This window comes from Pithys albifrons, chromosome 18 (genome assembly GCF_047495875.1).
Source record: "Pithys albifrons albifrons isolate INPA30051 chromosome 18, PitAlb_v1, whole genome shotgun sequence".
NCBI classification, from domain to species: domain Eukaryota; kingdom Metazoa; phylum Chordata; class Aves; order Passeriformes; family Thamnophilidae; genus Pithys; species Pithys albifrons.
This window is the reverse complement of record NC_092475.1, coordinates 9,708,447-9,733,382: the sequence shown is the minus strand read 5'-3', so window position 1 is coordinate 9,733,382 and position 24,936 is coordinate 9,708,447. Positions and strand designations below refer to the sequence as shown.

General features: G+C 48.7%; 1 protein-coding gene across 2 annotated transcripts; it reads left to right on the top strand.

Moving 5' to 3' along the window:
• Positions 1 to 5,419: 5,419 nt before the first annotated feature.
• SDC4 (syndecan 4) lies at positions 5,420 to 24,724 on the top strand. Of its 2 annotated transcripts, none has more exons than XM_071572542.1 (5): positions 5,420 to 5,586; positions 19,428 to 19,569; positions 20,430 to 20,482; positions 20,724 to 20,907; positions 22,167 to 24,724. In XM_071572542.1, the coding sequence occupies exons 1-5, from the start codon at positions 5,512 to 5,514 to the stop codon at positions 22,316 to 22,318; spliced, it is 606 nt and encodes a 201-aa protein (XP_071428643.1). In that variant the 5' UTR covers positions 5,420 to 5,511; the 3' UTR covers positions 22,319 to 24,724. The 2 variants fall into 2 exon arrangements, with proteins under 2 accessions (XP_071428643.1, XP_071428644.1); XM_071572543.1 differs by lacking the exon at positions 5,420 to 5,586 and adding an exon at positions 5,905 to 6,196.
• The last annotated feature ends 212 nt before the right edge of the window (positions 24,725 to 24,936 follow it).

Genomic DNA, 24,936 nt, shown 5'->3' with positions numbered 1-24,936 from the left:
TGTTTTGAGTCCTGGTATGTCCTGGCAGCACCTTTCCGTTACAGGGCTGGGTAGTGTGTAGGGCTTGGCTTCTTTGAGGAGGTTTCTTCTGGTACATTGTGTTTCTTCTTTTTACCCTCATGAAATGGCCAGTTGCCAGAGTCCCTCATGCTCTGCTATACCCCTTCTATGATCATCTCTTGGCTGCTGGAGCTCATTTTAGTGGCCTCAGTGAGCTGTCCTGCTTGCTTGGCTTCAGATATGAGAATCATCACTGTCTGAACAGCAAAATCCCCAAGGCTTCATGGGACAATGGAGCATTTTGGAGATAAATTCTTTGCTGGAAAAAGGAGGGGATGCACCCTTGGGCTGTTTCATGGGATAAGGGAGTTGCCACAAGAGACGTTGTCACCTGGAAAAGAGAGAAGGAGGAGCACAAAACGGGAATCCAGCTTCTACAGGAGGTGATAGGCTGATATCAGTCGTGGGTGTGGAATATGCTGGCTATGGGAACTCAGATTATGATCTCTGACAGTCTCTCATGACGCTTTTCCCATGCCTCATATGGGAAGTTCCCTAAGCAGCTTTGCTACATGTTTTCCTTTCCTCATTCTGTGAATTTCCCTGTGCCGAGGCAGGTTTGACACATTTTGTTCCCTGTTCCCGGACCTGCTCCTAGAAAGGATTGTGCAAGGCAGAGGCAGTGCATGGTGAACTTGGGCCATTGCTGCTGAGTTTGCACTTAGGCCTTTGGACAATTTACCTGTGCAGAAGCTCCAGTTTAGCCAGTGGAGAAATGAGCACAGGAAAATCCCAGCCCTGTCAGGGCTGTCTGCTGACAGCACATTGCTGAGCATAAATTGTGACATTTGACATTTCCTCTGTTAATTCTAGGTAGAAATTGGTTTCCTTTCCTGAAATCTGCTGTGCTTGGCTCTCATAGACATGCAAGCCATCACTTAGATATTAATTCTCACTTACCTCTTTCTTTTATAGTACTTGACTTTCCTGTGCTAGCAGAAATTTTGTTTGTTTATTCATAGCTAACTAAAACTCCAAGCTAGTGTAAGGTATGCTGTGTGTCTTTCCACAGCCAAATAACTGGTTTATCCAAAGGTCCCTGGGATCACAGGATGCAAGCTGGTGTTTTGGGAAGGGTTGTCTTGAATTCTTTCTAAATTTGAGGCTCTCTCTGCTTGGTTGCTGGGCTGTAACTCAAGGCATCTCATGGGCACAGAAGCAGCTGAGCTTGAGATGTGATTTGAGGCTCCTTCTTGGCCTGGGTGGGTAGAGTACCCCTATGATGTGGTGAGTGGCACAAAGACATTTGTGCTGTGACTCAGCCGCAGCCCAGTTTGTGACTTTGTTTGCTGTATGACTTTGTGAGGGCATGGTCATCTCTGTTTGTCTGGGCTCCTGATTTGGCTGCCCCTCCTCTCCAGGCTGCTCCAGCTAAGAGGACCATGTCCTTCTCCTGGAAAAGCAAGTGTTCTTCCCAAGAGGAGCCTTGCCCCACACCCCTGGTCTGTAGAAACAGGTTTAAAGTGGACCTGGAAAGTAAATATTATTGAGCAATTAGGTGACATTCTCAAATGCCTTTTCTTCTTCTTTAGTTCAAACAAAAGTCAGAGACATCTGTGAAGAGAACATGTGTTAAAGGGGAAAAGGAAACACTGAGATCATGATTTCTAGGGTCCTGCTTGCTTCGTTTCTGGTTAGAATGTCCTTTTTTAAGCAGTGACTGTTTTGTGCGTGACACCTGCGTGTTGAGAAGAGCAGCAGGCGGAAGGAGAAGTGGCAACATGCCCAGGACACAGCAAATGCCCTGAGGGTGTACCCAGATCACGTGCTACTATTGTGGTCACTTCTTTATCAGGAACTTGGAAAAAGAATGCCCTATTTAGCCAGGAATTCTTTCAGTAAGAAATAGCTGTCTATCAGGGTATTGTTTTTCCTCCTCGGGAATCATTGCCTAAAACAGGAAGCTGTTTATTTAGGTGATCCATATTTTACTAGCTGGTGTACAAAGGGTGGTGCTGTCTGAATGACCCTTGTTGGGGCTGTTTTCCTCTTGCCAGGCAGGTAGGATTTGTGCTAAGGTGACCTTTGCCAAAGGGACAGTAAGGCTAAGAGCACACATTTCCAGAATAAGTTGGCATTAAGTGGTTCAAAGTGTGGGATGAGAGTTTTCAGTCACTCCTCTTCCTCCACCCATGTGGTGTGCAGGTGTGTTTTTCCAAAGAGTAGAGAATGGGCTTTGGGAGTTGAGATTTTTTATAACTCTACTTAAAGTTTCTTTGTGCTTGAGAATCCTGCTCGAAGCTTGGTTTAAAATCTGCCTGTAGGAGCTGGGCTGAGCCTGGCTGGAGGATCTCTGTTCCTGGCTACTGCAGTAGCATTTGTAATCTAGAATTGTCTAAAGGGCCCTGCGTGTGGCCTTTTCCAGATTAGGCAGACATTTCTTGATGTGTCATGTAAAATTGTGATTCCCCTCACCCTTCAAATAAGTTGTATTCAGACACTCCTTTCCACTTCCAGTATGTTTGCATTGTGTTGGCAACTGACAGCTGCTTATTATTATTTTCAATACAAGAGTTAGATAACCCTTCATATTAAGCACTGGGTTAGAAACAATGCTGGACAGCCTGTGTTATTTCTCTGCCAACTGTAATTTTTAAATGGAGAAGGGAACTGACACACCTTGAATGTTAGAATTCATTGCTCAGAATGAATGTGTTTCTCAACGTGCATTTTATTTTTCTTCTTCTTCTCTCCCTTATAGCTTGGTAGTGGTTTCAGGAAATGACATTTCAGTGGTGCATTTTTGCTCCCTGGGCCCATTTGTCCTTTTCCTCTCCATAAATGTGATATACCCATGGATTTTCTGCGTTATTCCAGAGAGAGGAGAATGTTGGCATTTTGAGAGAGAACATCTGAAGGGTAAAATGAAGGCAGCTATATTATGGCCATGGAATTACAGAACCATATTATGATTTTTGTGACTGCATTTCCTCTGATTCTGTTGAGATACAGTCATAGGAGGTTTCTGTGTGTGCGAGGAAGGGAAGTGGACCTACACAATGCACTTTGAAAATGTCATCAGTGAAGTTACATACATTTGTTCTCAAGGCTGGAAAGTACATCAGGGTCGAGTTTAATTTTCTCTTCTGTTTCCAAAAGCCCAAGATCAGTTTGCTTGAGGGATTGTGCATGCAGGTGTGACTTGGATGGACAATGTGTGTGGTCCCTGGGCCAGGCAGACCAACTCCTCGCCATTCAATCAAAGCAGAACTTCCCTGGAAGGGAAAACACTGTGCCATGCAGGGGGATTTTTTGGTGGACTGGGTGTGCGTTGAGGAGAATGACAACCTGGAACAGTTCAGTGTATTGTGCTTGTTTGGAGAGGAAGTTAACAAGTAAGTGAGCAGCATTTGTAGCCACAATATAGAAAGTTGGTTTTGAAAGCATCTTTGTGATGGCTGCATTACCTGGAAGGAGGTAGAGAGGTCATGGCCACATGCATGCAAATACAGGTGGCATTTAGAGGGTTGGGGGTGTGGAGTGCTTCTAGCCATCTTATGCTGCTGAGGCTGTCTCCTGTCTGGTGAATATCATGGAATGGACCAGTCTTTGCACATTCGACCCAGCCCATGTGCTCTTCTTCCTTGCCATCTTCTGTTGCCCACCGCAGCTGAGTGTCCAGAGCTGGAAATCGACTGGAGCTGAGCTCCCAGCCACACCAAGAGAGGCTTTCATCAGCTCCTCTGTGTGATGAAGTGAGGGTAATAAGGAAGGACAATAACCCAGCCCACACCACAGATCCCTCCCTCATGGCCTTGGATGCTGAGGTTACCTAGGGGATTAGTGATACATGGCTGTCCTGAGCATAGAGGGTCATGTGCTACAGCAAACCCCCTCACAGCGTTCTCTAGGCTGGTTCCTACCCTTACCTGCACGTTTGCTGTCTTCAGATGTTACTTTATTTTTTAAGCCTTGAGTGGCGCTCCTTGTCACTTTATATTATGCTAACCCCATCCACAGCCCGGTGCTGCTGGGAGATCCTCCTGCCAGTGGTTATGTGTTCAGGAATGGTCCTAACAAACATTGAGGACACCTCTAGACCTCAGCTCACACCCTCTGTACCTGTTTATTCCCAAATAAACAGGCAGTTGGGAACACTGCTTCACTCTAGGGATCTTTTTGGTTTGAGGGGGCAGGAGGAAGGCTACAAGTTCTCAGCATAGCTTTGTAGCGCTGCAGGAGGCTGAGGACCAGACCTAGCAGAGCTGGCATCCATACCTGGCAGGTGGGATCATGGCACACACACTTTGTGAGTTGCTTTGCTGTTAAGAAAATAACTTTGTACTCTGCAGGTTAACGACTGAGTGTAACCTGATGTGACTGCAGGGAGTCTGATTGAGGGACTGACACACAGGCTGTACTGGTGTGGTACTTCAGGTACCCCTCGGGTTAAAGGACTGTAATAGGTGCTTTCAAGCAAATTCTCATGGCCAGACAAAATTATGAAACTGAGAAGAGAAACGGAAATCGTTAAACTGATGGGGTTTTTCCTTCTTCTTTATCAGTGTGGGGTTTTTGCCTTTGCCGCTTACACAGAAGACAGATGGAGCGGTTTCGTGTTCCATCCCCGACGACACTGCCGGAATAACCGCAGCGGTGACGCGCGCGGGGCTCGCGCTCGCCTTTCTGTAAATGTGAGACTGTCACTGGTGGAATGCTGCGAAAGCGGATCCTGCGTGCCCGCTGTCCCCACTTTCCCTTTCTCCCCTTTTCGTTTCCCCACCCCTTCCTCTTTCCCCACCTTTTCACTTCTCCCCCCTCTTCCATCTTTCTTTCCTCTTTCCTTTTCTCCCGACCCTTTCCTCCCCTTCCTCTCTCTTCCCCCTTCCTCTCTTTCCTCCTTCCCTCCTTTATTTTACCTCCCCCGCTTTCCCTTTATTACCTTTTCCTTTCTCCCTCCCCTTCCCTTTTTTCTCCCCTTTGCCCTATTACTCAGTCACTGTCGCCGCAGGCAGGATGGGGGGCTCAACCGTGCAGGGCGGGTTCTACACCCGCACAGTCAGACCCGAGTGCTCCCGTGTCCCCCAGCGGCCTCGGCCATCAGCACAGCGCTGTCCCCGCTGCCTGTGCGGGGCCGGTCTCAGCCCCGCGGCGGGATGTGGGGCCAGTCTCAGCCCCGTGGCGGGATGCGGGGTCGGTCTCAGCCCCCTGTCGGGATGCGGGGTCGGTCTCAGCCCCCCGTCGGGATGCGGGGCCGTGCGGGGCCGGTCTCAGCCCCCCTGTCGGGATGCGGGGCCGGTCTCAGCCCCCCGCCGGGATGCGGGGCCATGCGGACGGGCGGGGGCCGCGGGCATTCCCGGCGGGGCGGGGGCAGCGCTGCTCCGCCCCCGCGGGGGCTGTGCCGGCCCTATAAGGGCCGTGTCGAAGGCGGGATGCGGCTAGAGCCTGCTCCGCTTGGATCCGCCGTCGGAGTGTTCCGTCTGTCCCGGTCCGGTCCAGCTCAGCCCAGCCATGCCGCTGCCCCGCGTTCCGCTCTGCGCCGCGCTGCTGCTCGGCCTCCTCCTGCGAGCTGCCGCCGCCGAGTCGGTGAGTCCCCCCGGGCCGCGGGAGACGGGAGGGAAGGGGAGGGTGTGCCCCGCCAGGAAAGGGCTCCCGGTGCCCGGGGATGGGTGATCTGGGGGTCTTTGGCCCCCGCTCGCCAGCAGGCTGAGAGCCGATGCCACTGCTGCCCCCCTCGGGGATGTGCCCCCCGCCGCCTGCCCTGCCCCAGGGAAGGGACGGGACGGGGCGGGGGGGCGAAGAGGGTGGCTGGCGATAGGGCAGTTCCCACTCCTCCTCCGGTTCTCCTGGCTCGCACGCTGCCTCTTCCGTTCGATGCCAAAGCAGCGCAGTCCTGGCGCACCGTGCCCGGTGCGGGCTCTGTCCCGTCCCGCCTGCCCCGCGATTGTGCCGCTCCTCACGTATCCCGCTCTCCCCGTGTGCCCGCACCTCACCGGCCCCGAGCACAGCAGAGCATTGCAGGGGTACCTGGTGGAAATCAACTGCTCTCCATTACAGCTTTGATCTCGCAACTGCTGGTTATGGGCTTAAGTCCTTTAATCCCTCTTTTATGGTGAACATGTGGTGGGATGGATGTGTGCGGTGCGTTACAGCACCTGGATAGGCTTTCCAGCCTTACCTGATGTTGGTTGTGCCGGTACGTGGTTATTTTCAGCGTGTATCAAACCTTCCTCGCTTTCACATGGGAATGAGAAACGATGCATTACCATGGAGGGTTTAAGAATCTCTTAATAATGTAATGAGATGAAACATTTTAGATGCTTCAAGCCGGCACGTGTGGGGTCTTAGTGGTGAAGCAGAGATTTTGGGATTCTAGCTTCCCCCGTTGTTTGTTTGTTTTTGTGTGTGTCCATCTTGCTGATAGTGCAATCGGGGTAGATTCCTCTGCTAGTCTGAAAGAGCTGCTGAGATTAAGGTAACTGCAGGAGATCGGGGGTTCTCAAAACTAGGTTTAATCATCCACAGTGGTTTGTTTTGGACTGAAGGCTGGGTGGGCAGATCGGAGCTGATTAAGGATGTGCTGCTTTGTAACAGGGGCACAGAGTTGGGGGGTTGCTGATTGTGGAGTAGGAAACTCCCACAGAGAGCATCTGTAGTAATTGTCAGCTACTCTGCTAAAACCAACCAGCCCAAATCCACTTTACTCTAATCTGGTGTCTTTATCCCTGCTATTAAGCACGTGAATCGGTCGTTTGGGAACTGGCCCAAACTAGTAGGGCAAACCTTTGGGGCAGACGGCATCTGGAAGTTGCACTGACCATGTTTGGTATGAAATGCAATTTGGTGTCCCTGGGGAATGGACTGGTCTGCAAGCATCGGATTTCTGCAAGGACAACAAATTTTGCACAGATGTGTTCTGTAAATCCTTATATAGAACTTGTACGGAGTATTTGTCCGTATCTTTTAAGCTACCTAAGATGGAGTGTGTGCTTGAGAAGTAACACTGGCCTACTATAAAACCTTATCCAAACAAATTGTTTGGGTTACAGGCTGCCGGGGAGGAGACGAGGATGACACACGGTTTGGGAGAGTTCTGCTGGCAATCCTCCCATATTATTTTTTAATAGCACTGCCAAAACGTGCAGGACTGCACAGCATGTGGCTCTTGGTTTTTCTGTGCGGGCAGGGCGAAGACAGGTAGCTGGTTCTTAACAAGACGGGGATTGTGTTTCTTGTGCTTATGTAAGAGCGTGGATTTTGAGAGTGATTCGGTGCTTGAATATTTCCCCAAGCCTGTACAAACAAAAATGCCTTGGCTCCTTTCCCCTTGCGCAGCTTTCTGGTGTAAATGGGATTTCTCCGTGTGAAGCAATCCTGGGATGTGTAAGAGGGTGGGGAATATTACTGAAGTGCCGAAGTGTGACGTGTGTGCTCAGGCTGCGGGTGGGTGGGTGGATTGTGTTACAACAGCCCCGCAGCTTTGTGCGGGGACATCGTGCTGTGGGGCGGGGGGAACCTGGAGCTGATGTGCCCGTGTGGTCCCCGGCCCTATCTGGTTGAGTGCCTTGGAAAGCAAAGGCTGTGTGGGCGGGGTGCTCCCCTCTGCCCTGCGCACGGATGGGCTTCCTGCAGAGGATGCTTTAGAGAGGATGGACAGAAAGCCACCAGTGCAGCCAAAATGTGACATCCGTGGAGCTGGGAGAGGATCTGAGGTCTGCCTTGCTTGGGCACAGTGGCATTGCTGAGCTCTCCCTGTGCTTTTAGCATCTGCAAGTGGTCCTGGCAGCACAGGAGGAAAGCAAGGGGGGTTCCCTCTGCTGAAGGCTTAGGCTCTGCTCCGTTGGGGCTGCAAAAGGGCTGAGTGCCCTGAGCTTAGCAGGGCTAGTGGGCTGCAAGGTTGTTGTAGTTGTCCTACTTTCGTGGCTTGAACTATGCAGAAAAAGTCTCCATGGAGCACCACATCATGTTTGTGAGTGCTCAGCAGTACAGATGAGCACAAATCCAACCCAGAAGCTGCTGGCAGAGGATTGTTCAGGGAGAAGGGGGAGGCTTCATGCTGTTAGTGGGCTCTGCTGGTTTAAAGCAATCATGCTCGGAGGCCTCCTGATTGGCAAAGCTGGTGTCTTGTTGATGATAGCTGTGTTTGGAAAGTAGTGCACCATTATTAATGTTAAAACCGGTTTGGCTTGTCCTGCTGCCATTGATCCCTGAGGCCTGTTCTTTCTGCTCTTTGCCCAGTTTCTCATCTGTCCCTCCCAATCAAATCAAGACATTGCTATCTGCACGTTTTACTTTATTTTACCTTGAGTTCCAAGCTCACATGTAGAGCAAGACCCTGCTTTGCTTCAGCCTTCTTAAAACACAGAGCAGCAAAATTAGGCTCTAAAGCCATGTTCCTTAGCCCTGAAGGGGAAGAAGCCCATGACTTCTGGTAGACAAACTTAGAGATCTGTCAGTTGGAATGAAATGCCTGTAACATGTAGGAAGAAATAACCTATCACCTTGTACCTTGTCAAACTGCATACACAACTCATGGAATTGGAGTTCAGGGCTGCATGGTCCCTCCGTGGCTCAGCATCTTGTCCACACTGGATGTGGAGGTTCCCACGAGTGGTAATAGTCACCCCTGCAGTGCTGGGGGCACAGTCAGGGATACAGCACTCCTGCCCAGTTCTCATCTGTCCCAGTGCTGCCAGCTCCCATGCTGGAGAGCTCTCTCCTGTGGTTCAGTGTTCGGAACAGTTTACGCAAGAGGCAAATCGGGGCTGAACTTGGTACTTTTCAAGCTCGAGATACCAGAGACTCATTCACTCTGGGAAGTTAAGGCTCTTAGTGATTGCTCTCTTTCCTGCCTCTCCTGTTGCTGTCTCCCAAGGCTTTGGCACTTTTCCTGTGTCCAGTCCAACAACAGGGAAAATGTTTTTCCTGTGTGTTTTTCTCCCTTCCCTTCCAAGCCTCTGTTAATGGCTTTACTGTTGCCTTGAGCTGTTTGCATGGTTGGGGTGGGGAGGCCATTTGCTGCTGTCAAGTGGAGCCTAATGTGACCTTGCCATGGTTTTCCTGTAGTGTCATAGTGTCCCACTTCCATCTCAAGCTGAAAGCTGCTAACCTGACTTTCCAAGTGACGATGGAGAGGAGGGACACTGGCTGCCTGCTCAGCATGCAGACTTCAGCATAGCTCCTGCAGCTACTTTTTCTTTCCCTCTGACTCCTGACGCTGGAAAATGCTCTGTTGGAATTATCTTGGCTGTTGGAATCCCCTTGGCTATAAGTTCCCACTAGGTTGTGTTGCATTTTGTGTGTTTTGAGTTGTTCTCCCTCAAATGAACAGATTGATGGACTTAGTTTTAACGATAAACTCTTTTTAATTAGTGATACTAACTGTACCTGTAATGGTGGCTGAAAACTGTGGTTCCACAGTCTGCAATGTAAATTACTTTGGTTGACTTGTAAGATTACTTGATTAAGTTATCGTGGCTCTGATCCCGCAGAACTCCCCAGCTATCACTTTGGCTAGACAAAACGGAGCATCCATCCTTCAAAATACTTCCTAGCTCTTGAGTTAGCGTTTATCCTCTCGAGCCTGCTCTCAGATCTTGCAGCTGCATTCTCCCCTTTCCCTCGGTACAGCCTGTTCCTTTATGCCCGGTGACAAGAGCAGGGTTGTGCTGCCTTTGCAGCCTCAAACTGGAAGCTGATGCAGTTGAAACTACAGAACCGAGGGGACAAACCCTGCGCACGCCTGACCTCCGGGCTGCTGCTGGGGAGCATGTGTGGCTGTTTGTTTGAGACTCGCTGGAATGCAAATGCTTGAGATTAAGGATTCAAATGATTTGCACTAGAATGAGACTCTTGTGATGAGACTGGGCTTGGTGGCTCTGAATAGACAGGGCAGCCTAGTTAAAGAGTTTAACTTGTAATAAGCCACTGCTCTGAGAGACTGTAAAAGATCCTGCATTAATGAGCTGTTAGGGCTGCACTGGGAGGTTAGTTCAGGCTTTTATTTTTTTTGTCTTTAAGCGTGTGCCTGAATGTTTATCCAGTGAATGCTGCTGGTCAGAGGACCTGAGTGTCACCGCTGGCCATGACTTGCAGCAGTCATGCTCTGACTCAGGTTCCTGGCACTTGCCTGGCATCACAGCTCCCCTGGACACTGCTGTCACCCTCTGAGTAACAGCCTGGCCCCTTCCCCAAAGCAGTGACTCACACTTCCGAGGCTCTGCAGCACGGAGGTGGATCTCTTCTTATGGTGTTAGTAAAGGGATGATGGGCAAAACTGGGGGCTCTGCTTGGCACGGGGTCTGTGCTGCCCTTGGCACTGAGTGCCTTCGCTGCTGCCTCTGCTTAGTCTGGTTGTGACTGTGGTGGGCAGAAAAGCTGTCAGGCTCTGGCATGTGAGTGCTGCCAGGAGCTGAGTTGGTGTTGGCAAAGGCAGATCAGAAAATGGCCCCATCTTGAGCAGCTGTAACTTGCTCTGGCAGTTCTGTGGTTCCTTCATTTTCAGACAAACACTGTTGGAAACCAGAGTTGCATGGAAGAGAGGAAAGCAGCAGTATTGTCCAAAGTGACTGAAAGTGTTCAAAGCAAGCTAAAGGAACAGAAAGCCTCAAAAGACGGGGTTAAATACTTAATCCCGGATCTGGAGAAAATGTCAGCGTAGGAGGGGAAAACATGCAAGATATAGTTGTGTCCCTCTCAGTTTCTGAAGGCTGACTGACTTGTATACTTCTTGTAAAAGTCTTTATTTTTGCTGGAAATACACACTCTTGTCAGTTTCATCCTTAAATCCTTTGAGGCTGAGGATCTGCTTATAAAACACCAAGAGGCTGTTGTTAAACAAATTATTGGGATAACTTAAAAATCAAAGCACTTAATTAAAATCTCTGAGAGACACTCCTTGGGGCAGGAAGGAGACTGGGACACCCATAGCACTGTTATCCAAGCAGCTGGTGTTATGTCAAGCAAAACCATGGCCGCCTCTTGCTTAAACAAATTGTGTTGTGTCAGGGAGAGCAAAGCCTGCCATGGGAAAGATTTCTCTCTTCTGGTGTTGCTCTGCCTTGGCTGCTATAGAGGAAAAGGTGCCTCCACCAGGGCTCCTCTAGAACTCTGCTGCTGTCAGACTGGAACACGAAGTGATGTGGCCTTGCCCCCCTTACCTTGCTATCCCTGCCTCCTGCCCTTTAGCTGCTGTTACAGTCAAACTATGGCAATAAAAACTAGTACTAAAGTGCAATAATGACTGTGAAAGTGCCTTGGACTTGCACTGAAGTGGCTTGCACAGCACGGTAGCCAGAAATCTCTGCAGAAAATGAGGTGACTGAGGGGAGTTTGTATGGAAGGGAGGGCATGTGGTGTGGTGGAGTGCTGCTGTGCTAGCCTGGAGAGAATTGGGACCCATAGGTGGAGGGACAGATCCTGGTCAGTGTGGTGCTAGGAGGGTGGCAGAAGCCTCTTCAGTGGGCTAGTGTCCCCCTTTAAAGACAGAGAAGCTTCTACTTTCCTCCAAATGGAAATACAGCCCTTACTGATCTCAGGAGCTTTTGCTTGGAAGACTCTGTTCCCCAGCGAGGTAAATATTTATTGCAAATCCACAGTGTGCAGTGGAGCGGAGTCTGGAGCCAGGATCTTGCAGGAGACTGTTTATGTGCGGGCTGTTCTTGGCGCTAATTCCAAATTTCCTGAGGCTGAGCATGAGGAGCAGGTCCTGCGTGTTGGTTACTCACAGACTGGCTAGTCCAGCCGAGCGTGGGCTTTGCAGCGCCAGGGAAGGAGTGACCCAAACAATAGCTCTGCTCCTGGCTGTGACCAAATGGGTACAACTACATGGTCAGGGAGGGCTGGAAAACTGCTGCCAGCTGCTCATCCCCTGCTTGAAGAAGCAAGGAAGCCTGACTGGGAGTTCAGAGCCCTTTGAGAGAAGAAAAATGCTCCTGGGAGTGACAGGTTTCCTGAAGTACAGCTGCATTATCCCCAAAGCACACACTGTGTCTGCTGCTTTCTGGGCCCAAGCCAAGGCAATTTCTGCACAAGGAAGGAATGTCTTTGTTAAAAAACAAACCAAATAAAACCCCTCAAAAAACAAAACCCACCATCCCCAGATCCCAGGCACCGAAAACCCAGCCTCTGCTGCTGCAGTTAGGAAGGAAAATCCCTGCTGTTGAAATGTTTGTTTGTATAAATGCTCACACGGGTATGGTTGATAGTGGAGTGCTGCTGCTCTGCTGTCTCGAGTGCTTTTGTGCCGATCTCTTCCTCTGCTGCAGTTCTTTACTGGCACCTTTGCCAGCAGAACAGCATAACTGTGCTGGCAGAGCTCAACTGCCTGGGCTATGCCTAAATCTTTGGGCTACTACTCCTGATTAGATTAAAATGGATCGTGGGAGGGGAACCATTTGCAGGGTGCAGCATTGGGAATCTTGACTGTACAAACAAGCTGAGATTAGCTGCATGGTGAGCCAGATAGAAAAGGCACCCTTTGAAGTTGGGTGTCTGCCTGGCTTAATTTTTGCTAACACTCTGGCATGAGAGAGCATAAAGATCCCAAAAAGGCATGTCACGTGTTTCTTGCTAAGTGGAAATTTGGCTTGTGTACGTGTTCAGGGAAATATTGGGGTGTAGCTGTATTCTAGGAAAGGGCAGTGAGGGCAGGCTTCTTCCCGGCATGAGGGGGAAGTGTGATGTATGAAATATCCCAAGTCTGAAGTGTCAGCATGAAAAATCATCCTTGATGGAAAAACTGCTTTGCTGGGGCCTTTATATCTTTTTTATTCTGGAGACAAGGATGCAATAGAGAGTAGGGCAACTCCAAATGAGTTGTGAGCTGGAAAAACTAAATTAATTCCTTTTTTAAACTTCAACACCTTTCTCCAGCTTCTGAGCTGAGCCCTGGGCAGTGAAGCATATGAATTGCCTGTGATTAGGTTTGTAAATACCATAAAAAATATTATCTCTTTATGAACTAGGTGTGTATCACTGTGACCAGGAAAACCCTTCAGGGGCGTGAAATTCTACTGCAGTTGTTTTCCTCTGCAGTCACATGAGAGCTCCTGCTTTTTCCTTCTGTAGTTTTCCTCTGAACATTATCTTTATTTGCTCCAGGGCAAGTGATGGACACACAGCCATCTGCAAGTGCCTGCTGAGCTTTATCTCCTCTAGCTGGAGCAGGAAGCAGTCATCTCCTTCCCACTCTGGCTTTGGAACTGGGCATTGAGTGTTTAGAGCAGCTGTTTTGCCACCATTGCAGTAAACAGATCCCAGCATGTGCCTGTCTGGCAAAAGACTCAATCTTTATGGCTTTGCTGGTGGCTGATAATCATGGAAGAGCGGTTAAACAAGAGTTCATTCCTGTGTAATCTCTCCGTCCTCCTACAGCGTGGCCTGAAAGGGACGGAGTGGGCTGGAGAGAGCAGGCTGCGTGTAAACCAGCCCACAGTTCAAAGGTAACTGAGGTTTGACTTTGTGAGTGCAGGGAAGCCTATTTTGAGTAAGCAGAGCCTGGCAGGATTCATCCCTGCTGCAGGGAAGGCACCCATGACAGCGAGTGGCTCTCCAGAGCCCGGGATTACGGTGTAATTGTCACGGGGATTATGGCTGTGCTGCCGCATGAGCCCCCAGGAGAGCTGCTTGTGGCGACACGGCTTAAAGAATCACACAGGGAATGGGGGCAAGGGGGGAGCGCCCCAGGCTGGGGCTGGGATAGTGCTGGATGTGTCTTCTCTTCTGCACGTGGTCTGTAGAGTGTGAGCACACAGACAGAGGGGGTGTGTGCCTGCAGGGAGATGGATACCTGCTTGGACAGGGACTGGGCAGGCTTCTCTAAGTCACCTTGAGCAAGTGATGCTTTTACCAGCTGAGCAGTTCCCTAGCCTGCATGTTGCTCCTGCTGTCTTATTAAGCAAACCCTGCTCCCTGGTTGTGTTACTGAGCACAAATCAAACAGTAATACATTTTTTTCCCTTTCTCTGCTAAGAGGCACTAAGAGTGTGCAGTAACTGCAGTGGGTACTGGAGATGGACTGCAAGCTGTGGTCTGTACTTTAGGCTGTGATTTCTCCCTTAGTCCTCAGGTGTCATGGATTTAACCTTTACAGCTCCCTGTGGAGGGAGTGCTGGACAGTGGCTGTCAGAGAGGATGGGCAGTGCTGGCTGTGGCTCTGCTCTAGGACTGCCTGGAAACGTTGAGCAAAGGTAGTATTTAACTATGTCTGGAAGCCTCGGGTGATCCTGTCATGCAACTAAACACAAACATGTGCCTGGATGGGAGCTGTTTGACTTTTGTCCTTTGGCACAAAGGCCACTGCAGGCCTTATGTGCTGAGAGTTATATGGGACAGAGTGGCCAGGAATGGGTGGTAAAGTGGTACCTTCAGGCATGAGATGAGTACAAGGATCTGGCATAAGTGGACTTTTTTACTGTGGCTGATATGTTGAAGGAGTTAGGTGTGACCTAGACTGAAATATAGATACTTGCTTTGCTCTCAGGACTAAAATGATTTTTGTATGTCTATCTTTTTCCCCTACATCGAGCTGGAGCATGGAGGGAGTAAAGGGTTTTCTGGGGGAATTATAGACCCTTTTCTTACTAGTCTAACAGGACCTGTTGCTGGAAGCACCTGTCACTTCTAATAATGTTTTCTAATGCTTACTCAGATGGGAAGATAGAGCTGTCTGCCTGTTGCTTCATGGCACTCCTCCCTTCTATGAAGATCAGTTTTATTTGGCTGTTTCACACTGATTTGAGCTGCCCAGCTTCCAGCTTCTGTGTGACTCCTCTGCTTTCCTGCTTTTGGGGTGCTGCTGGGCTTTGAGGAGATGAACTCATTCCTAACCTGAGCTCTGCTTGGTGTGAGCTTTAAAACCTTCCTGGTTAGGCTCCTGCAAGAGCACAGTGGAAGTGAACTATATGGAAATCCCCTCCCTTGGGCTTGGTGTTTTACAGAGCTTTGCATTCTTGCACTGGAAAGATCCCACTGGATTCTGTGCTCTTTGGTTTGTGCTGCAGGACAGCACGAACCCCAGGGTGGTGGCTGTGCAAATGATCTCTTAATAACCAGGCTCCAAGGCTGGGCCATCCAGGCAGCTGCTCATGTTGTCCAGGAGCCCTTTCTGGTTAAGCTGATGTGGCTGTGCATTGTGGGGTGGGGTGGCATCTGTCCATGACACCACAGGTCTGGGAAAGATATTTGGTGTAACCCTGCTTGCTGAACGAAACAAGGCGATCTGCACAACTGTCCTCAAGTACTGAGCACATGAGAAGTCCTGGGAGCAGCTCACACTGCCTGTCCCTGCAGGCTACAAAGAGTTAACAGGTCTCTGCCTCTGCCCCCTCTCCCAGTCTGGCCCAGCTCCCTGTGCTTTTGTCTAGGAAAGGTTGACTTTCACCTTGTTCCTGTTTACTCCTAGATTTGTGTACACAGTGCTGGGGATGGAGACCAGGAGCAAGTGCTGGGTCTCCATGCCAAAATAATAAACTTGATAAAGAGCTCTGCGTGCTGTGGATGCCCCGATTCATGCAGGTCCGACTCCCTTTGTAACTTGCTGGCTGTGACCCTTCAAAGAAGCTCTTAATGAACTGTGTATTTCATCAGAGACAAGGGCCAGCTGTAAAAGCCAGTTCTATGTCTGGAAAAGTTTGTCTCTGCCCCAAAACATCATTTGGGGTTTTTTGAAAGGGTTTGCAAAGGCTGTGGTGAGGACATGTGGGCTGGGACAGACGAGCTGCCTGGGTTTGTTATTTCCCAGAACTTGCCAGCGGCTGGGGAAATTCACAAAACGCACACAAACTTTGTTTGCTGCCTCAGTAAGTAATGATCTTGCTTTGAGAAGAGGTGAATGTTATTCTGGGGCTGTAAGGGAAGGCCCCAGGAGCATGAAATGGAGTGGGGTGGGCTAGGAATGGAGCACAGCAGGGCTGTCGGGTGCCAAGGTTGTAATTCTGTGCCCCCACTGAGCAAACAGTGTTTGGCTTCATCCAGTAGTGCAACCTGCCTTGGGCTCAAACATGAGATCTGTGCCCAGCTTTTCCAGGAATGGTGCTCATAGTTCACGTGCCTGATGTGCTGGTTGTCTGGCATGAAATAAACTCTTATTTATTTATTTGCCACTGGCAGGCAGGCAAAGCTTCTGATCCCCAGCATGCTGTTTAATCTCCCTTGGTGCTTTTTGTGGATAAAGCTGCTTAACATGAGGAAGAAATCCTGGAACTAGACTCCTGCAGGAAAAGTTGATTTCTGTACAGACCCCTCCTAGAGAGAAGCATATTAATAGTAGGACTTGACTTCAGCTGCCAGGGTGAGGTGGAGCTGTGCAGCTGCCCAGTCCGACTCTCCCAGCAAGTCCCTGGCCTGGCTCCACTGCAGGGACAACAGGTGGAAGGCAGACTCTGAGCAGTGCTGGTGTCCTCCTCCAGCTGGCAGTTGCAGAAGGTGTTAAGCTGAATGTGGCTAGAGATGACTTGGCAAGAGCTGACCATCATCCTGTGGCAGTCTTGTAGCTTTTTCCTCTTGGCCGCCTTCCGTGGTGCCTCTGCACCAAGTAGCAGAGCTGTGGAGAGGACTGTGTGTCCTTGGAAAGGTGTGTACTTTTTTCAAGCAATACTCTAGGGAGCTCTTTGTGGCACTTAGGAAGCCTGCAGCCCTTGGTTGTAAGTCTGTGAAAGTGCCTGTGTGCCCTCTCACAGGTGTGTATGTGAGGAATGTGCCTGTTCCAGACCTGCCCTTCAAGCACCACACTGCACTGTTAACTCTTCCCAGCCTGCCCATGCACCAGCTGCCAGTCAGAGCCTGCTTGCTAGAAGTACATACCTTGAAACCTGTAGGATAATTATGGAGGTGCCCAGCAGCTCTCTGCCTTCCCTGGCAGATGAATCTGGAGCATGAGGCTCACTGCCCATAGGAAAAGTTGCCTGTACCGTTTGAGAAGCTCTTGTGGCTTCCAGGAACTTCTCCTTGCTCAAGAGGATGATGAAAAGTAAGTTCAGGGAACACTCCCATATAATCTTATGTATGCTTGTGAGTCAGTAATTTCCTTATGTCCTCTGCTGGTAAACACTGCCTGTCCTGATTTAAATAGGGTTTTCTGATAGCCAGACCTGGTGCATTCCACAGCCCATACTAATGACAGCGGCTGTCTGCCACCACTTTGCTTGTGGCTGGGCTGATCTGATAAGGCCAGTGGGCTGCACGGCCACTCCAAGGATTAAATCTGGGTTTTCTTGAGCTGCCCTTGCTTGGACATTACTGACCGTGACTCATGGTGAAGTACAGGCTGAGCTGGCACCGGGGTGTGGCTCGGCACAGCACTTTTGCCAACATCAATCTGCCCAGTGCAGCAGTCAGATTATTATACGGATCTGCAGCAAACACTCTCCCCAGCCTGGGTGCCCTAGATCAGGAATTGGGCTCTTCCTGCCAGGAAGAAATGGCCAGGAGCTGCCCTGGGAACAGCTACTGCATGCTGGCAGCAGTTTCTATTGCAGGGCTGGCTTTGGCTGGTTTTCACATATCTTGAAATGAATTTCCCTTGGAGCGAATGATCCGTAACGTTAGGAATGCCTGGTTCCAGGCCGCGAGAGGGTTTCTTCCAGGCTGACCTTCCTCCCAGCCCCCTTCCTGGCACCCAGTGCCAGGCTTGGCACAGCAGAGAGAGGGGTCTGGGAGGAGAACTGGCCTCAGCACTCCATGCCCTCTGGGCTGTTCATCTGGCTGTCCTGCAGTGGAGTTGCTGGGGAAACCAAAAATGCCTCAATAAGCAAAGGAAAAGCACATTTAGTGCCACTGCTCCTGGTGCAAAATGAGAAACATCTTGTCCTGGCCACAGGGCCTTGTCTGTGGCAAGCCCAGTGTGCAAATGTGCTCATGGGTAGGGAAGTGGGGCAGGAATGAGGGCTAGGGCTCTGGGCAGGGCAAGCTGACATGGGGTTTGTGGCTGATTGTTGGCCTTGGCTTGTGAGATCAATAGCGGATGTAATTCATCAGTTGGTGTCACTGTTGGGCTGTGGGATGGGCCACACCTGGCCAGGTGAGCAGGAGGGCTGATCCAGCAGCTCTAACTGTCCCCATGGGTCTCTGATCCTTCTTCACCCCCTGTGAGACTGGAGCTTGTGGTAATCCTGTACACTGAGAAAAAAGCCCTTTGATGTAAAGGGTTGTGTTAAAAACGCTCTGCTGTGTAGATAAAACCTTTGTAATAACAGCCCAGTTGTTCTGTGAGCACAGCATGAAAAAAATGTTGCCAGTGTAGCCCCCAGCTATGGGACCTATCCATCTGCCTTGTGCCTTAGGGGAAGGGGTTGAGTGCCCCTACATGGGGATGATTTCATGGCTGTGGAAGCATCTGGAATTTGTGGCTGGTGTTGAGCAACCCCAGAGCTCATACCTGTGGTACCCTCACCGGGGCTGGCCCCAGGGCTGTAGGGTGAGGAGAAATAGTTCTGGGAAGTTGCATAACCCTGGTGAGGGCAGGAGGTTTGTGCTTGTGGCTCCTTGAAAGTCCCAAGTGCAAATGAGCTTTGGTGTGCAAATTGCCATTGTGGCCAAACAGCTGATATCTGGGAGGCTCTCCAGCTTTTGTGCTGTAACTGCACTCCTTGGGCCTTTGGATCCCGGACATATTTTACAGGCTTGTTTGTTTACATGCTTTTTGAGAGGTGAGGCAGGGGAAGCTCTTCCTTCAGGCAAGTCATTACTGATAGTGAGTGCTCTTGAACGTCACCCTGTATTGCGCTGCAATTCAGCTGAACTGACAGACTAGTCTTTAAGCCTTGGGTGATAAAATGGGTTTGTTCTCAATACAGGAAGCGAGGAATTGTCTTGGTTGTGAGGCCTTGGTGCTGTGCAGAAAACTGACCTAAAGGTGCCAGGCTTTTTCCCTGGGAATAGCAAGTCCTTCCAAGTTCTCCCTTATCACAAACTGAAGGTATTGCTTTTCCAAAGCTTTTGCTACAGACTTCTAACCAAGATCCTGTTGTGTTATTTTCACTCTGTGTGTTTAGGTGAACTTCTTGAATCTGTAGGGCTCAGGAAATTCCCCTCCCAGGCTGGCTCTTACTTCTATTCTAGAGAAATTCTAGGGGAGTTCAGCTATTTTCAGGCTGATACAGATACTGCTCTTGGTAGGGAGGAAGTTCAGCATTTAATGTGGTTATATATCTGTTCTGAATACTTGTTTTACACCTTGATCACGCAGAATCACACAGACTATTCTGAGTTGGAAGGGACCCACAAAGATCATCGAGTCCAACTCTTTAAGTCAATGGCCCACATAGGGGGTTGAACCCATGACCTTGGCATTATTACAACCAAGTTTTAAGCAACTGAGCTAATGTTTTTCTGGGGGAAGTGATGTGCTCAGCACAGGCCCTGAACCTTCTGTGAAATGCTTCTGAGGAGTTGCCTGATACTTAACACTTTCCCATGCCTATTTGCAGGTGAGAGAAACTGAGACCATGGATGCTGGATGGCTTGACTACCCTGCCTCCGGGGACTTGCCAGATGATGAAGACCTGAGTAGGTTCAGTCCTTCCTTAACTTTTGATTCGTTGGATATAGATGAGTCATCTGGATCTGGAGGTAAGTAGGGAAGGGGGGAAATGGATCTCCCTCAGCTGACACTGTGAAATTTCTTTCAGCACCAGCCCATGAGTGATGGGCTAAATACATAGCCAGAGCTCCAGAGGAACCACAGTGTCAAGTGGAGATGAGAGAGCCTTGTGAATTGTAGTCACTCAGATGACAACAGTGAAAGTAGTTGTGCTGTGATGTTGAATCACTTGGGAAGGCCAGATGGAGTGTAGCCAAGCTTGTCTTGCTGTACTGTACTGGCTGGATCTCTTTCCTGTTGAACTCCAAAGAACTGCTGAGAAACTTAGAAAAAAAATCTATTGTTGAGGCAGTATTAAAAGGCTTAAAGTTAATATCTCAGCTGAGGCCAAACAAGGTAAAGGACTAACTGGTGTGCAAGTGAACTCTCTGTGACATGCAAAGCTCCCTGCCCAAACCAGTTTCTGTAGCTCTGTGTCCCTTTATGTGAGCATTTGTTCTCTAAAAGTAAAAGAACAAGTGCCGAAATAGGTGGCTGACATGTTTGGGCAGATCTGGAGGGTTGGTGAATGATCCTTTAGGGATGGGCTATGTGAGCAATGCCCTCCATTGGCATTGCCTTAGTAAGCTATGGCAGATTTGCTCTGCAGGGGCCAGTGGATGCAGCTGAAGACCCCTCCCATAAGAGGTGTTGGTGTCAAGATTGCATCTCCTGATCTTGTGCAATCAAAGTCCTTAAATTATAAAAGTACTAGTAGATAAGAGGGAGTTGTAGAGGACAAGAGTCCTAGTTTGTCTGCAGTTGCTGGTGTTATGGTGTCTGAATTGTGGGAAAATGGCATGTAATCAGATGAAAACTTAGTCCTCTCTATTTTGTTCTCCCTCTGCAGACTATTCAGACTCTGAAGAAGGCATGTATCTGACCACCATGGATACTCCTCTGGTAGGTATTACCCCTCTGTGTTCTTAAGCTACGTGTAGCTCCTTTGGTCTGTCTGTGAAACTTTCTGAATACCCTCCCCCTTGCAAGATGGGTCAGCAAGACGAATCCACCTGCATGAGCAGGAACAGTGCACTTGTTAAGCACTGAGCAAACTTTCTACTCCCTGCACACCCTCCTGGTTTCAGCTGTAGGTAGGTTGGGTGCTGCTTACTGATGGGTGTGGTTTGTCTGTGTTCTGTAGATATCTGACAACTATATCCCTGGAGATACTGGGAGAAAAATAGACGGTGAGAAGAAAAACACAATGGTGGACAATGAAATCATTCCAGACAAAGCTGTACCTGTTGAAGAGAACCTGTCCAACAAGATCTCCATGGCAAGCACAGCCAACAGCAGCATCTTTGAAAGAACAGAAGTTCTTACAGGTATTATTTCACCTTCTCCTGATAAATCATTAATACTGAAAATCAAAATTGCTTCTGTTGTTCCCTATTTCTCTGGGGAGTAGCTCCCTGCTGACAAGGGGAATGAGTTTCATGACCTCTGTGACTACCTGTAGCAGGGTGACTTCTGCTTTCTAGTCTTTAAACAACAGCAGAGCCTGCTGCTTGCTTTGCTGGGGTAAACAGCTTGTTTTTGGGCCTGCCAGCTAACTGTTGGCTTAAGTCATGTGGCAGTTGCTCTGCACCCAGACACTGCTTCAACAAGAGGTGTTTCTGGCCATAAACCAGCGACATCATAGACTTTCATATCAAATACAGGCATTTTCCTTCTAACTTGTGCTCAAGTCCTGCTTTTCTGAGCCTTGCCAGAAGCCAACCAACCCCTCTAAGGAATTTGAACACCTGATCAGCTGTGGGAATTTGAGTACTGATGCCTAGAGCAAAACCAAGATACTGGCTCCCCCTCAGCAAGTGGGAAAGGCCTGTCTCTCACACATTGCTGCTTCAAGCACATTGTGTCTATTGGAGCCATCCTTGTAGTTGGAGAAGAGACCAGAGGAGTGGCTTGCAAAAGCCATCTAGTAAAGAAGCTGATTCAGTGCAGGGAGTAGGTGTCACAGCAAAGGATAAACCAGGCAAGTCTTGTGGCCACTCTTGGTGTGAGGAGAGAGAGAGGAAAGCTTGGTGGTTTTTAGCGGGTTTGGGGGGTGTGGTTGTTTTTTTGGTTTTCTGGGTTGCTTTGTGTTTTTGTTTTGTGTGTGTGGTTTTTGTTTGTTTGGTTTTGGGTTTTCTTGTTGTTGGGTTTTTTTTGTTGTTGAAGGGAAGTGGTATTGGTAGTTAGATATTGCTGCTGAATTGGAATACAGAGTCCCCAGGGTATGCTCATACAGGGATTTAAAGCATTCAGATTGGAGCTACTAGACTATTTTCCTATGGGTCGTGGTGAGGCTCTTTTTCAGTTCTGTCTCTATGCAGGGAGAATATCTTCTTGTCAACATTTCTTCCTTGGACTAGACTGGAAGATTAGCACAAACTGGTTAATGTGGAACATGTGATTGTTCTGTGGTTGAATTGGAAGCAATCTCTGGCCTTTCCCAGTAACATCTGCTGTTGCTGCAAGCGCCAGCACATATGGTGACAGGCACATGGACACTGACTCTGGAGGCAGTTCTGGGGGCTGGTACTGATGGAGCAGATTTTGAGATGCAGCTGACTTACTCCATGCTCTTTTTCCTCCCCAGCTCTCATTGCAGGAGGAGCAGTGGGCCTCCTGTTTGCTGTCTTCCTGATCCTCCTCTTGGTCTATCGCATGAAGAAAAAGGACGAGGGCAGTTACGACCTGGGGAAGAAACCTATCTACAAGAAAGCCCCCACAAATGAGTTCTATGCTTAAAGCTCAGCAGCACCTTGTGTCCATCAAGGGACAGACAAACTGTATGGAAACACTGTGCCCTCAGATGAGATGTGCTGAACAAATGCTCTTTTTGGATTGAATTTCAAAGTGACTTTGAGAGAAAAAACAAACTTCCTTCGTGACCCTTCCCATCCCGCTCAGCTAACATGGGCCCAATGAAATACAAAGAGTCTGAAAAAAACCCACCCCAACTCAGTGTATTTTTTCCTAAGCTAGTTGAAAAAAGAATAAAGATGCCAAATTTTCTGCTTGGTTTTATAGAGGGTATATAAACACAAACCAGACTGTATGGAAGCAAACACCATGTGTTTGCATCCAGTGTGCTGTGCTGGGATTGGCTACTTCTATAGAAGATGGCTTTTTTTTTATAAATCTTGCTCCTAGATGTCTTGCAGCAGGCTGTTGATGTGAAGCATTTTTGTGGAGAACTATTTATGAATCTCTTACACTACAGATAATGTTGCCTTATCAGGGAATAAAAGGCCCAGAGGGGCTTAAAATCCCTGAATGCCATAAAGGGTCTATGGGAATATCTTCCCCACGAGGCTTCTGTCTCTTCCCCAGGCAAGGGTCATTAGTCCTTGAAATCAGGACAGCCAGTTGTGTTTGGCTATGGTGACACCCTTTCCTTGCCTTCAGTCTCTTACCTTTTTTAAAGGATTGCTTGTAGGATTTTTTTATAACAAAATTTTAAAGAAAATAGCCTAATGTTTATATAAAGTTTGTAGAAATTGTTTTGAAATAATAAAAAAAATCTACTTTTTTAATTTCCTCAGATTTATTTTTTCAATCCCTTTGTGTTTCCTTTGGCCGGGCATTTGTCTAGAGATGCTGTTTTATATGATTTGTATTCTGAACTGAAGCAGAGTTAGCTACAGTGTGTTACAGGTTTCTTCTAGTTCTTTAGCAGCTACTGTAGAGGGTAAAGATATTTATGGTTTTCTCATAACTTTTTTTAGGAATTTTTTTTAATAGAATTATTTATACTTTCTGAAATGGCTGCTTTCTCATTTGGTAACTCATGCTTTTTATGTAAAACACTAATATAATGAGTGTCTGTGAAAACTATTTAAGCTTTATTCTGTGAATTTCAATTATAAATTCAAGGCAATAACTTCTGTGTGCAAAGTTGGATGCATAATATGATTGAAGTAGGGAAAAGACAAGAGTATTTCTAGACTGTAATATATTACAATCGGTCCTATAGAGCTATATATTATATATTTTACTGAGAAATATGCAGTTAAGAGTGAAAAGGCTGCAGTTAGTTCTTCAGCAGCCTTATGGTGTGTAAGAGGCTTTTGATCTTGTTTGTGCTGCTGTTTGTCCAGTGTCTTGTGCACAGCATGAGTGGGTTTGTGCTCTGAAAAGCAGCCTGGAGAGCGGTCAGAGCTCTGGGGCCCCTGCCATGTCCTGGCTGTGTCTGGAAGCAGGATGGGGTTGGTGGTGTGCTGGGTTTGATCCTCAAAAATCAGAGAAGAGATCCCACATGAGTTTGCTCTTTGAAGCAAGCATTGGAAGGTTACAGTATGGAGACAATAATTTAATGTTTGAGGGTTGGCTGCGTGGCTCCCTGTGGTGCTGTGCCATTTCCTGCCTCTTGTGGAAGGCTGGACTGGTAGCTGAGCTCTGCCTGGACAGCATCTTCCACCTGGGAGCTCTGAGCTTTCATAGGTGCAAGCTCAACCCCCTGCTGAGGGTCTTTGTTAACTTCCCCTGTACGTGGCTCTTACCTCTGCTGAGAGTTGGCCCAATCCTCCCCATGCTCCCAGAGCAAAGGGTGATGTGTGTGTCTGATACCTCTGTGCCAGGGAGGTGTTAGAGCTGTGTGCAAGTCACATCTCCTGCAGCTCTGAGTCTGGCATGAGTTAAAACAAAAATCAGACTGTGGGTCCCCAAACTGAGTGTCTGGGTAGTCAGCACAGAACCAGGCAGTTGTGAAGGCTGTTCAGAAATCTCCTGGCTCCTGAAGCCCCCTTACTGAGGCTTTGCTGTGTAAACTTGAGTCCAAATCCAGAGAGGTAATAGAAAAAGGTTCAGCCCCTTCTTGGAGCAAGGCAGGCGAGGTGGGAACACAGGGCAATGTGTGTTGGGACATGAGTGGGACAGAAGAGGTCTTCCTCCGGCTGACTCACTTACTTGGTCCCAGTGCAAGCATATTCAGGGAAACTGAGGGCTCTGGGAGGCTCTCAAAGCTGCACAGAGTTCACTGGAGGCTGGGAGGGAGAGGGAGGACTTTGCTGCCTGTGGACAGCACTACCAGGAAGGCAGGAGCCGTGTTCGCTTTTCGGGATATTTAGATTCTCTTGTGTAATTGCTCTTGGGGTTTTTCCACTGTTACTGATTTTTTTTCCTTTCAAATAAATGGTACTTTCTAAAACTGGCTTTTTGGACTGTTTCTGATCTGAAATTTCTTTTGGGAGCTGGATAACCGGGAGCTCGTGTTTGTGTAACTTCTTGGTTTACCAAAAAGGGCGTCATGCTGGGACCTGGCTCGGTGGCTGCAGCTCAAAGGGGCTTTGTCCATGGCTCCCGAGCTGCCTCCAGTGTCTGACCCACGAGTGACTCCCACTGTCCCTGGGCTTCTCCAAGCAAGT